The 12,801-nt window shown below is 41.3% G+C and overlaps 1 protein-coding gene across 1 annotated transcript in view; it reads left to right on the top strand.

Annotated features, from left to right (window-relative positions):
* The window catches only part of frem1a (Fras1 related extracellular matrix 1a), a 160,989-nt gene extending 148,789 nt beyond the window's left edge, over window positions 1-12,200 (top strand). Inside the window, exons 33-36 of the mRNA XM_080188538.1 lie at window positions 183-359; window positions 6,110-6,225; window positions 7,377-7,462; window positions 11,190-12,200. Of these exons, the coding sequence (XP_080044664.1) occupies window positions 183-359; window positions 6,110-6,225; window positions 7,377-7,462; window positions 11,190-11,389 (579 nt within the window). The 3' untranslated portion in view covers window positions 11,390-12,200. The remainder of the gene's footprint in view (window positions 1-182; window positions 360-6,109; window positions 6,226-7,376; window positions 7,463-11,189) is intronic.
* The last annotated feature ends 601 nt before the right edge of the window (window positions 12,201-12,801 follow it).

Below are 12,801 nucleotides of genomic sequence, written 5' to 3'. Positions count from 1 at the left end.
TATAATTACCTGCTTTCCTCCTTACGTAATGGAGTGATATTTGACTTTTCCCTATCGAGAAATACAGTGGTTTGTTCTCTAAGAGGAATGTGATGAGTGTTTGCTTTTCAAATATGTTGCCATTAGATTTTGATACATTGTTTTAACATTGTGTGTTGATTGTTCCCCCTCTTCTTGTTTAGTACCATGGATTAATATCACTGAAAGTAGAAGATGACCACACTCCTTCAATATCCAATAAAAGGGCAAAAATATTGGTTACCAGCCGTGGTCAACAGCATTTTCCTGGCAAGACAGAGCTTTCACACACTGCCAAAGTAATGACAGTGCCAGCATCACAGCATATTCCTGAAAAACAGGTTAGATTTTAGGAGAAATACAAATTACTTTGTTTTACCAGTGCTTGGTGCTAAAATTGTTGGTTTCGTTCATGAGATTGTATATGTATTGATTGACGCAGTTTTATCCATAGTTCAGAATGAGTTTGCTGATCTCAGCCTAAGGGGCATTGAGCCGTATAAGAACTGGCATAGGTTTCTCCATTCTGTTGGAATTCTTCATTGCAATTCCTTAAATTTCAGTGGATTTAGGCATGTGGTTAGGATTGAATCCTGGCTGTGATTGATGATCTCTGCCACCCTAGCATCACCACGTTTAATGTCCTACTCAAGGTAAATATCTAAAATTCTCAGCCTCACATTTAAGACCTTTGATCTTACAATCCTGAGACCTCTGCAATCTTCTGACTCCAGCCTCTCATATCTCTCCGTTGACTCTCCCAATCTTTTTTACCCCACGATCAGCAGAATCCACAAACTAGAGTCATAGAAGTTTACAGCATGGAAACAGGCCCTTTGGCCCAACTTGTCCATGCCGCCTTTTTTTTAAACCCCTAAGCTAATCCCAATTGCCCACATTTGGCCCGTATCTCTTTATACCCATTGTACCCATGTAACTATCTGAATGCTTTTTAAAAGACAAAATTGTATCTGCCTCTACTATTACCTCTGGCAGCTTGTTCCAGACACTCACCACCCTCTCTGTGAAAAATTGCCCCTCTGGACACTTTTGTATCTCTCCTCCTCTCCTTAAACTAATGCCCTCTAGTTTTAGACTCTCCTACCTTTGGGAAAAGATATTGACTTTCTAGCTGATCTGTGCCCCTCATTATTTTATAGACCTCTATAAGGTCAGTCCTCAGCCTCCTACTCTCCAGAGAAAGAAACCCCAGTCTATTCAGCCTCTCCTTATAATTCAATCTATCAAGTCCTGGTAGCATCCTAGTAATCTTTTCTGCATTCTTTCTAGTTTAATAACATCCTTTCTATAATAGGGTGACCAGAATTGCACACAGTATTCAACAAGACATCCCAATTCATGTATTCAATGTTTTGACCGATGAAACCAAGCATGCCGAATGCCTTTTTCACCACTCTGTCCACCTGTGACTCTGCTTCCAAGGAGCAATGAACACGTACCCCTAGATCTGTTTGTTCTGTAACTCTCCCAAATGCTCTACCATTAACTGAGTAAGTCCTGCCTTGTTCAATCTACCAAAATGCATCACCTCACATTTGTCTAAATTAAACTCCATCTACCATTCGTCAGCCCATTGGCCCAATTGATCAAGATCCCGTTTCAATAGGAAATAACTTTCTTCACTTTACACTATACCACTAATCTTAATGTCATCTGCAAACTTACTAACCATGCCTCCTATAATTCTCATCCAAATCATTAATATAAATGACCAATAACAGTGGACCCAGCACTGATCCCTGAGGCACACACTACTGGTCATAGGCCTCCAGTTTGAAAAACAATCCTGCACAACTACCCTCTGGCTTCTGTCAAGAAGCTATTTTTGTATCCATTTAGGTACCTCAACCTGGGTCCTGTGAGATTAACTTTATGCAACAACCTGCCATGCAGTACCTTGTCAAATGTCTTGCTAAAGTCCATGTAGACAACATCAACTGTATTGTCCTCATCTACCTTCTCGGTTACCCCTTCAAAAAACTCAATCAAATTTGTGAGACATGATTTTCCAATCACAAAGCCATGCATGTGGTTAGGATTGAGTCCTGGCTGTGATTGATGCTGTTTGCCACCTCAGTCTTTGCCTCTCTCAATGCCTGTAGATCCTGTCTCTCAGAATACCTTCCAACAATTTACCCATCACAGATGTGAGGCTCACTGGCCTGCAGTTCCCAGGCTTTTCCTTGCAGCCTTTTTAAACAAAAGTACAACATTTGCCACTCTCCAATCTTCAGGCACCTCACCCGTGACTATCGATGATTCAAATATCTTGGCTAGGGGTCCCACAATTTCCTCCCTAGCCTCCTACAATGTCCTGAGATCCACTTCATCAGGTCCTGGGATTTATCTACCTTAATGCGCTTTAAGGTTTCCAGCACCACCTCCTCTGTAATATGTACACTCCTCAAGTCATCACTATTTCCCCAAGTTCCCTAACATCCATGCTTTTCTCAACAGTAAATACTGATGAGAAATATTCATATAGGATCTCACCCCTCTCTTGTGGATTCACACATAGATGACCTTGGCGATCCTTAAGAAGCCCTACTCTCTCCCTTGTTACTCTTTTGCCCTTTATGTATTTGTAGAAGCTCTTTGAATTCAGAGCTTCCCTGAATCTTTGGATTCAGACTTCACTGAATCACAGAAATGTTACGGTACAGAAGCAGGACATCTAGCCCATTGTGTCTGCACTAGTTCTGCTAATGAGCACCATTACTTAGTGCCATTTCCTTGCACATTTTCTATTCAAGTAATGCCCTCTTGAATGACTCAATTGAACCTGCCTCTACCACACTTCCAGGCAGTGCATTCCAGACTCAAACCACTCTCTGGTGTTTCTCACATCAGATTTTCTTCTTTTGCATCAGATTTTCTTTCTTTTGAATCTATACCTTCTTGTTCTCGACCCTTTTATGAGCAGGAACAGTTTCTCCCTATCTACTTTGTCTAGTCCATTATGATTATGAACGCATCTATCAAATCTCCTCTTAGCTTTCTCTTCTCCAAGGAGAACAGTCCCAACCTCTCCACTCTATCCTCATAATTGAAGTTTCTCATCTCTGGAACCATGTTTATAAACCTCTTCTGCACTCTCTCCAATGAGTTCACACCCTTCCTTTAGTGTGGCACCCAGAATTGTGCACAATATTCCAGCTGAGATCTAACTAGTGTCTTGTATAAATGCAATATAATCTCCTTACTATTGTACTCTGTGCCCCTATTAATAAGGCCCAGGATACTACATTAACAGCTCTCTCCACCTATCCTGCCACCTTTAATGATCTGTGCACATGTAGACATAGGACTCTCTGCTCCTGCAACCCATTAAGAATTTTACTCCTTATTTTATATTGTCTCTTCATGTTCTTACCAAAATGCATCATCTTATATTTCTTCACATAGAATTAAATCTGCCACTCTGCCAACTTGTCTATGGCCTTCTAAAATTCTGCACAGCTCTCTTCACAGTTTACAGGACTTCCAAGCTTGGTGTCATCCACAAACTATATAGGTGAATTTCACTCTCTGCTTTTGACCCTTCTTAAACCCATCTCTTTAATGATATCTTCTAATATTGTATCTTTGGATCAGCAATCATTATTGTCTGATTTAACCTCTCTGATATGCTGCAAGTAAGTGGAAATAGCTCAAGCTATTAGCCACCCATCAATCTACTCTTGATAATCAATAAAGTGATGGGAGGGATCATCAACAATGCTATCAATGGCGTTTGGTTAGCCTGCTCACAACTCAGTTTGGGTTCTGCCAGGGCCATTCAGCTCCTGAGCTCATTATTGCCTTGATTCAAACATGGATGGAAGCGTTGAATTCAAGAGGTGAGTGTGACTGGTCTTGATATCAAAGCTGCAGTTGATCAAGTGTAGCATCAATGAGCTTTAGCAAAACGGAATCAATTAGAATCACAGGAAAATTCTCTACTGGTTGGAGTCATATCTTGCACAAAAGGAATAGTAATGGTTGTTAGTGCTCAGTCACTTCATCTCCAGGGCATCCTGAATTCTTCAGGATGGTGCCCTAGGCCCAACCATTTTCAGCTGCTTTGTCAATGACCTTTCCTGCATCATAAGTCATAAGTGGGGATGTTTGCTGATGATTGCACAATGTGCAGCACCCCCGTTTGTGAATGCTCAGATTCTGGGGCAGTCCGTGTCCAAATGCATTAAGACTTGGGTAATATTCAGGCCTTGGCTACCAAGTGGCAAGTAATTTTCATGCAGAGGCTAGAAGTCCTGCGGCACATAACTCACTTCCTGACTCCCGAAAGACTATCTACCATTTACAAGGCACAAAACAAGAATATAATGGAATATTCTCCAGTTGCCTGGATGAGTGCAGTTCCAACAACACTCAAGAAGCTTGACACCATCCAGGACAAAGCAGCCCATTTGATTAGCACCCCTCCACCAACAATGTACAGTACCAACAGTGTGCACCATCCACAAGATGAACTGCAGGAACTTGCACACAATTCCGCAGACAGCACCTTCCAAATCCACAACCTTAGTATTTAGAAGGACAAGGGCAGCGGATACATGAGAACACTATCACCTGCATGTTCCCCACCGAGCTACACACTATCCTGATTTGGAAATATATCATTGTTCTTTCACTGTCGCTGGATCAAAATCATGGAACTCCCCCCTGGGGAAGTACCTATACCACTTAGACTGCAGCCAGTCAAGAATGCATCTCATCACCACCACCTCGAGAGCAATTAGGGATGGGCGTTAAATGTTGGTCTGGCCAGTGATGCCCATATCCTTTGAATGAATAAAAAGAAAGATACCTCCTACAGTTTCAATGGATGCTGACTATTGTTCTAATAGGCCCCTGTCAAAAAATGAAAACAAGCTGGCCTTATAAATTACCTCCAACTAAATTACATTTAAATGATTAGAAATCACATCATCTAAAAGCAACTGAGTCTATCCTTATGTTCTTGATTAAATTTACGTTTCTTGTCTTTAGATTTCTGTTATGCTAATAGACATATATTTCTAACTTTCTTGCTGGATGTGCTCCCAGATTCCCTGTATATCAAAGATTTTATTTTACCTGGTCAGGGGTGGCGCTGATGTATGTAGGATGTTAAGCTGTCTAAAATATTTTATATCTACTTTGCTAACTTCTTGTTCAGCTTTAATTTCATCTTAATTTCTCATTTTGAACAACATTTCAATGTTTCTGGAATAATAGGAATTCAACTCTGTGACAATGAATTGCTGTTGAATGCTGGAGAAAATTCTTCAAAAAAATTAAAATTGGATTAAAGAAGTCAACTATTTTCATCAGGGCTTTAAAGTGCATTTTAGAAGCAACCCATAATAAACAACAATGTAAAGCTCCTCGATTAGTCATGTCCTTGCCATCATCACCATTCTGCCAAGTTTTCCTTTGAAATGTCAGAATCTCCATGTATTTGGGAGAGCATTACTACCAGTGGCACCTTGATTTCCATTGAGTGGTGCTGATAATGTATTGGGGATAATGATCATTTGAGTAGTGACCAAGCTTCCAGTTTGCTTCCTTGCTCTGGGATGAGTGGGGTTAGGTGAGGTTACTGCCAGATTTTTTTAGAAGGAAGCGTTACCTTGCCAGGAAGGATACAGGTTGCCAATATTCTTGATCTCCCATCCAGTTTCATAGTTGCACAGCTGCAACTTCTGTAGAACTGCCCAATTCTCCAATTATCTCACTAATGGTATCAGCATCTACAGCTGCAATAAATCTATCCAAATATTAGAATGATGCTGCTCTCAGAACTCTTGGTGCCTTTACCGGTTGCTAAGATGAAAAATGTTCATTCTTACCCCTATAAGCACTCACTTGCAGGGACATTGAATTGGTACCCAAACTCTGACTATTTCCATCCTTTCACACGTTTTTTATTTGAAGATGCTTTCTCAAGTCAATATTTTAAGCAGGAATAGTATTTGATTTGATGATGTAGGCGATTTGATATTGTGGAATGTATTTGATGAGCAGACATCTCTCCTGCACGAAGTGAAGAGACATTGACAAGCTTTGCTTTTTTCTTTAATTTCAGGAGATAAGTGCCAGAAAATGTCCCTTTGGATGGACCTACCATGACAATCAATGTTATTATCTGAACACTAAACACAAGGCAACCTGGGCAGGAGCGGCCAGGGCCTGCAAGGAAATGTAAGACTTTGTGTGAATGCTCCTTATTAGCTTGATTGCAATTCCTGGATCGTTATGTTCAGCAGAAATTAGCACGTGATGGAATTATTTGAGCATCAAGCTCAATAATAAATCAGCACAGATATATTTGCTGGGCAAGGAAATTGCCCCTTAGTGTCTAGGGATGTATAGGTTAGAGGGATTAGTGGGTATACTGTGTAGGGATATGGGGGTAGGGCCTGGGTTGGGTTTTTGTTCAGTGCAGACTCGATGGGCTGAAGGGCCTGTTTCTGCACTGTAGGGCTCTATGATTTATGATCTATATTTGGAAAATATTCATTTGGATCATTTCATCTTAGAAAGACTCTGGATTGTGAAATAACAGTATAGTTGTGTATACCACGGTGGCACAGTGGTTAGCACTGCTGCTTCACAGCTCCAGCGACGTGGGCTTGAATCCTGGCCTTGGGTCACTGTCTGTGCAGAGTTTCTATATTCTCCCTGTGTTTTCATGGGTTTCCTCCAGGTGCTCCAGTTTCCTCCCACAGTCCAAAGATGTGCAGACTAGGTTGATTGCCCCTTAGCGTCCTGGGGTGCATAGGTTAGAGGGATTAGTGGGTAAATATGTAGGGATATGAGGTTAGGGCCTGGGTGGGATTGTGGTTGGTGCAGACTTGATGGGCCGAATGGCCTCTTTCTGCACTGTAGAATTCTACACCCATTTATCAAATCCCTGCACTAATTTTCTGATAAGCTGGGCAGCTGTTCACCTGTTGTATCCAGTTGGAGACGCAGCAGCAAAAGTGACAGATTCAATTTGCAAAGACGTGCCACCAAAGTCTTATGAGCTAGTGAACTAATTTTTATACACATTTTATGTTACAATCTACAGCTATGTTTGTCTGGGAAGTTAAATCGTATCTGCACTTTATTCCAAGAAATGGTTTTTATTGGTGATCAGAATAATGCTCCCAGTGACAGTAACCTAATTCCTAACCTCAGTGCAATTCTTTTTGCTGTCTGATTACACTCCCCCTCACTATGGCAAAGATAGCCAACTTTATAGTCCGCACATTTTACTGCAATCACTATCATCAGGAGATTTTGCCCTTCTTTTGAATTTTAATCCATACACGGTCCATGTTTGGTCTGAGCCTTAAATGTCTCCACAGGCACCATGGCAATCTTGTGAGTGTCGTTTCAAAACAGGACATGGAGTGGCTATGGGATTTCAGTGGAAGGCGTCCCTTCTGGATTGGTATGTGCATTTATTTTCTGAGCAAATTTGACAAAAAATGGGTGTTAACATTTCCTAATTTCTTGTATGAAATGTACCTGCATATTTCCTCATCATCAGCTAACTCAGACAGGGTGATGTGGGCTAATAGCTTTGCTACTTTACCATATGTTAGAGCAATTGGATGATTGCTAATGGCACAATTCCTGCAATTGATTACAGAGTCAACCCACTCCATTGTCCACTCCAGCACCCCACCATTCAATCATCAGTTTAAAAAGCTGGAGGAGGGAAATTTGCTGTGGCTCTTCAGTGGGGGGGTATTCACTTTGGCAGCTCCAGGGTATAGATGTTTCAGTAAGAGTAGGGAAGGTGGTAAAAGAGGTGAGCATTGTTAATCAAGGATTGTTTAACAGCTGCTGAAAGGCATTTCAAGGGGGATTTGCCTACTGAAGTAATATGGGCTGAAGTTAGAAATAAGAAAGGATCAGTCACGTTGTTAGGAGTTTTTTTATAGGCCCCCAAATAGTAATAGAGATGTGGATGAGGAAAGCAGATTATGGATAGGTGTGGAGGTCACAGGGTAGTTATCATGGGTGACTTTAACTTTCCAAATATTGACTGGAACCTTTATAGGTCGAATAGTTCACTTGAGACACTTTTTTTATACAGTGTGTGCAGGAGAGTTTCTTGACACAATATGTGAATAAGCTGACAAGAGCTGGGGCCACATTGGACTTGGTACTGGATAATGAACCAGGCCAAGTGTTAGATTTGTTTGTGGGAGAGCACTTTGGAGATAGTGACCACAATTCGGTGTCCTTCATTATTGCAATGGAGAGGGATAGGATCTCATGACAGGGCAAGGTTTATAATTGGGGCAGGAGTAATTATGACGCAATTTGGCAAGAATTAGGGAGCATAAGATGGGACAGAAACTGTCAGGTATGGGCACAAATAAAAAGTGGAGCTTTTCCAAGGAACAAATACTGCGTGTCCTTGATAGGTATGTCCCTGGCAGGCAGGAATGAAATGGCCGAGTGAGGGAACCATGGTTCACAAAGGAGGTTGAATGTCTTGTTAAGAGGAAAAAGGAAGCGTGTGTAAGGATGAAAAAACAAGGTTCAGTTAGGTCGCCTGAGGGTTACAATGTAGCTAGGAATGAGTTAAAGAAAGGGCTTAGGAGAGCTAGGAGGGGTCATGAGAAGTCCTTGGTGGGTTGGAAAAAAGAAAACCCCGAGGCTTTTTACTCTTATGTAAGAAATAAAAGGTCCAGGGTGAGGTTAGGGTCAGTCAAGGATAGCAGTGAGAACTTGTGCATGGAGTCAGAAGAGATAGGTGAGGTGTTGAATGAATACTTTTCTTCGGTGTTCACTAAGGAAAGGGGCCATGTTTTTGAGGATGAGTGCGTGATACAGGCTGATAGGATGGAGGAGTTAGATCTTCTGAGGTAAGATGTATTAGCAATTTTGAAAAATCTGAGGATGGATAAGTCCCCGGGGCCAGATGGGATACATCCTAGGATACTTTGGGAGGTAAGGGATGAGATTGCAGAGCCTTTAGGTTTGATCTTTGGGTCCTTACTGTCCACGAGAATAGTGCCAGAGGACTGGAAAGTGGTGAATGTTGTTCCTCTCTTCAAGAAAGGAAATAGGAATGACCCTGGTAATTATAGGCCAGTAAGTTAATGGAAAGGGTCCTGAGAGATAGGATTTATGACCATTTGGAAAGAAGCAGTTTAATCCAGGATAGTCAGCACGGTTTTGTGAAGGGTAAGTTCTGCCTCACAAATTTGATTGAATTCTTTGAGGAGGTAACTAAGTGTGTGAATGAAAGTAGAGCAGTTGATGTTGTATACATGGATTTTAGTAAGGCGTTTGATAAGGTTCCCCATGATAGGCTCATGAAGAAGATAAGGATGTGTGGGATAGAAGGAAATTTGGCTGATTGGATAAGTAACTAGCTGTCTCATAGAAGACAGAGGGTGGTGGTGGAAGGCAAATTTTCAGACTGGAGGCCAGTCACCAGCGGTGTACCACGGGTCAGTACTGGGTCCTCTGTTATTTGTGATTTTTATCAATGACTTGGAAGAAGGGGCTGAAAGGTGGGTTAGTAAGTTTGCTGATGACATCAAGATTAGTGGAGTAGTGGATGAGGTGGAGAGCTCTTGCAGGCTGCAAAGAGACATTGATAGGATGCAGAGCTGGACCGGAAAGTGGCAGATGGAGTTTTAACCCTGATAAGTGCGAGGTGATTCATTTTGTTAGGACAAACTTGAATGCAGATTACAGGGTCAAAGGCAGGGTTCTGAGAAATGTACAGGAACAGAGAGATCTTGGGGTTCATATCCACAGATCTTTGAAGGTTGCCACTCAAGTGGACAGAGCCGTGAAGAAGGCTTATAGTGTGTTAGTGTTTATTGATGTGGATGTGCTCACGTTGGGCTGGGGTAAACACAATAAAAAGTCTGACAACACCAGGTTTTAGTCCAACCGATTTATTTGATAGTAAACTCACAAGTTTAAAGTAAAACCTGGTGTTGTCAGACTTTTTAGTGTTTATGAACAGGGGGTTTGAGCTTAAGAGTCATGGGGTTATGCTGCAGTTATACAGGACCTTGGTGATACCATATTTGGAATATTGTGTGCAGTTCTGGTCACCTCACTATAAGAAGGATGTGGAAGCATTGGAGAGAGTGCAGGATGCTGCCTGGTTTGGAGAGTAGGTCTTATGAGGAAAGGTCGAGGGAGCTGGGGCTTTTCTCTTTAGAGCGGAGGAGGATGAGAGGCAACTTAGAGGTTTATGAGATGATGAGAGGGATTGATAGAGTGGTTGTGCAGAGACTATATTCTCGGGTGGATGTAGCAATTACTAGGGGGCAATAACTATAAGGTTCATGATGGGAGATATAGGAGGGATGTCCAGGGCAGATTCTTTACTCAGAGAGTGGTTGGGGTGTGGAATACACTGCCTGCTGTGATAGTGGAGTCAGACACTTTAGGATCTTTCAAGCAGCTATTGGAAGGCACATGGAACACACCAGTATGATAGTGGGATAGCTTGATCTTGGCTTCGGACTTAGCTCGGCACAACACCGAAGGGCTTGTACTGTGCTGTTCTATATTGTATGAGTATGGGTATTAATGGGATAGCGTCAGGGGCAGGGAGCAATGCCGTGGTGGGCAGTGAAATAACATCAATATGCTACCTGATAACACAAAAACTACCTGACACTATATTGATGATTTATTTCTTCATTTTTATGTAACAAACCAAATAGAAAAGTCTCTTGGAATATAGCAGCTTTGAAATTTCACAGTGATTCTTCCTTGTTCCTGCAGTACAGAAGGAGGCCATTCAGCCCATAAAGTCTGCACTGACTCCCTGAAAGAGCACTTGCTCAGGCCCATCCCACTGCAGTATTCCTGCAATCCCACGTATTTACCAAGCAAAAAGTAATTTAATCCTGTTTTAGGTCCTAAATCATGGTTGTTAGCTGTATATTCCTCTTAGCTAACAGCTTTTTTACGATGTTTATCAGCTTTTCAGGTCTTGTAGTTTGTTGCTGTCACTAGAATTCTCAAAGCATCTCATTACATGAAGCATTGTGATAACGTGATGAGCTATAAAAAAATATTCTTTCAGTATATCTGTATAATTTATGACTTTAATAACAATTGGTCGAACAGGATCTGTAAAATCTGTCAACTTTTCATTGTGAGTTACTTATTTTTGTTCAAATTCTCAGGTCTCAATGATAGGGTCAGTCCTGGTAAATGGGATTGGGCTGGAGGTGAACATGTGTCCTTCACAAATTGGAAGCGAGGCCCTCCTCCGGCTTCGAGGAAGAAAGGCAAGAACTGTGTTCTTGTGAGGAGAAGAGGAAAGTGGCAGGTTAAAAATTGCAAGCGGGGAAAGCCACATTACTACATGTGCTCCGTTCGTTAATAAATCCAAGAATATTCACATTGGGATCGATGTGTACATATTGTAGTGCTGTAATATTTATTTACAATATTTGGAAGTGCACCAATACACTTTTATGTTTCTTTGTCCATTCTTGCTGGTCATTGCATGAATCTTAATGAAACTGTGCCAGAATATATGGAAGAGTGTCCCTTCAGTTAGATGGAAGGGTTTCAGATTATCATAACTAACCATAATGTAAACTTCACGGCAATAATTAACAGTTTGAAGTTTTTCTAAATCAGATGTGACATTTACCAAGAGAACATATTTAGTATGTGTCCACGTTCAAACACTACTTTGTATTCATTTAGTCAAGACAGACTTAATTTTCTTCAGTAAAGAGAATGCTCATGGATTGTAAAATGGACAGGGTCTAAATATAGGAGTACTATTTATGGGTGCAGAATGCCTGAGCAGTGTTAACAGTCTGAATTCAAATCATGAGAATGGAGAAGCACATGATTTTGGGCTTTGAACCTCATCATAATATAGATAGTGCTAAGGTTGGAAGGAAAAAATGGAGGAGTAATGGATAAGACTTATGACTGGGATTCAGTGGTGCAGTGAGGAGGAGATTGCACAGAGGTGATCAAGGGTTAGGAGTACTTTCACAAGGAGATATTATAACAGATGACCAAATGACAATTTTAATCCAGGAAGATGGGAAAAGAGGCAGAGCTTTAAAGAGATCCTTTCAGCATGTGGGGCCTAGGCAGCTGAAAATGCAGCTTCTAATTGACTAAATAGTTTCAGGGATGCACAGAAGACCAAAACTGGGGGAATATGGAAATCGTGGAGGATTGTAGGGTGAAGGGGGTTAGAGGTTAGAGGTGGGTAGGGGCAAGCCAGGGAGGAATCTGAAAAAAAAAACAAACCTCCCAATGAAAAAAGAATGGTGCTGGGATAAAATATTTCAGTTATGATGACAAATCTGTTATCTTTGAAAAAGAAAAGGTAGAGAAGAGATTTGATAGGGCTGTTCATAACTATGAGATGTCTATACAGTGTAGATAGTGAGAAATGCTTCCTGTGGCATAAAGCATCAAACACCAGAGGACACCCGTTTAAGGTGATTGGCAAAGGGAACAATGGTGAAAAATCCTTTTCATATGAATGATTAGGATCTGGAATGCATTATCTGAGTGTGTGGTGGAGACAAGTTCAGCTGTGTTCTTTGAAACAAAGTTGGATAATTATTAAAAGAGAAAAGAAACTGAGGGATGACAGAGAAATCATGTAAGAGTAGAACTTGTTGAGTTGATCCCGAGAGCCAGCACAGACATATTAAGCTGAATGCCCTCCTTCTGCATTTTAACAATTCTGCGATTCTATGCTTCTATGATCTTGTGTGGAGTACTATTAAGATGTGGCAGATCGTAATTGCCATGCTA

The sequence above is a fragment of the Carcharhinus amblyrhynchos genome, chromosome 5 (assembly GCF_965287045.1).
Source record: "Carcharhinus amblyrhynchos chromosome 5, sCarAmb.v2.hapA, whole genome shotgun sequence".
In the NCBI taxonomy this organism is placed as follows: Eukaryota; Metazoa; Chordata; class Chondrichthyes; order Carcharhiniformes; family Carcharhinidae; genus Carcharhinus; species Carcharhinus amblyrhynchos.
The sequence above is the reverse complement of the archived record's forward strand: the minus strand, read 5'-3'. Positions and strand labels throughout refer to the sequence as shown.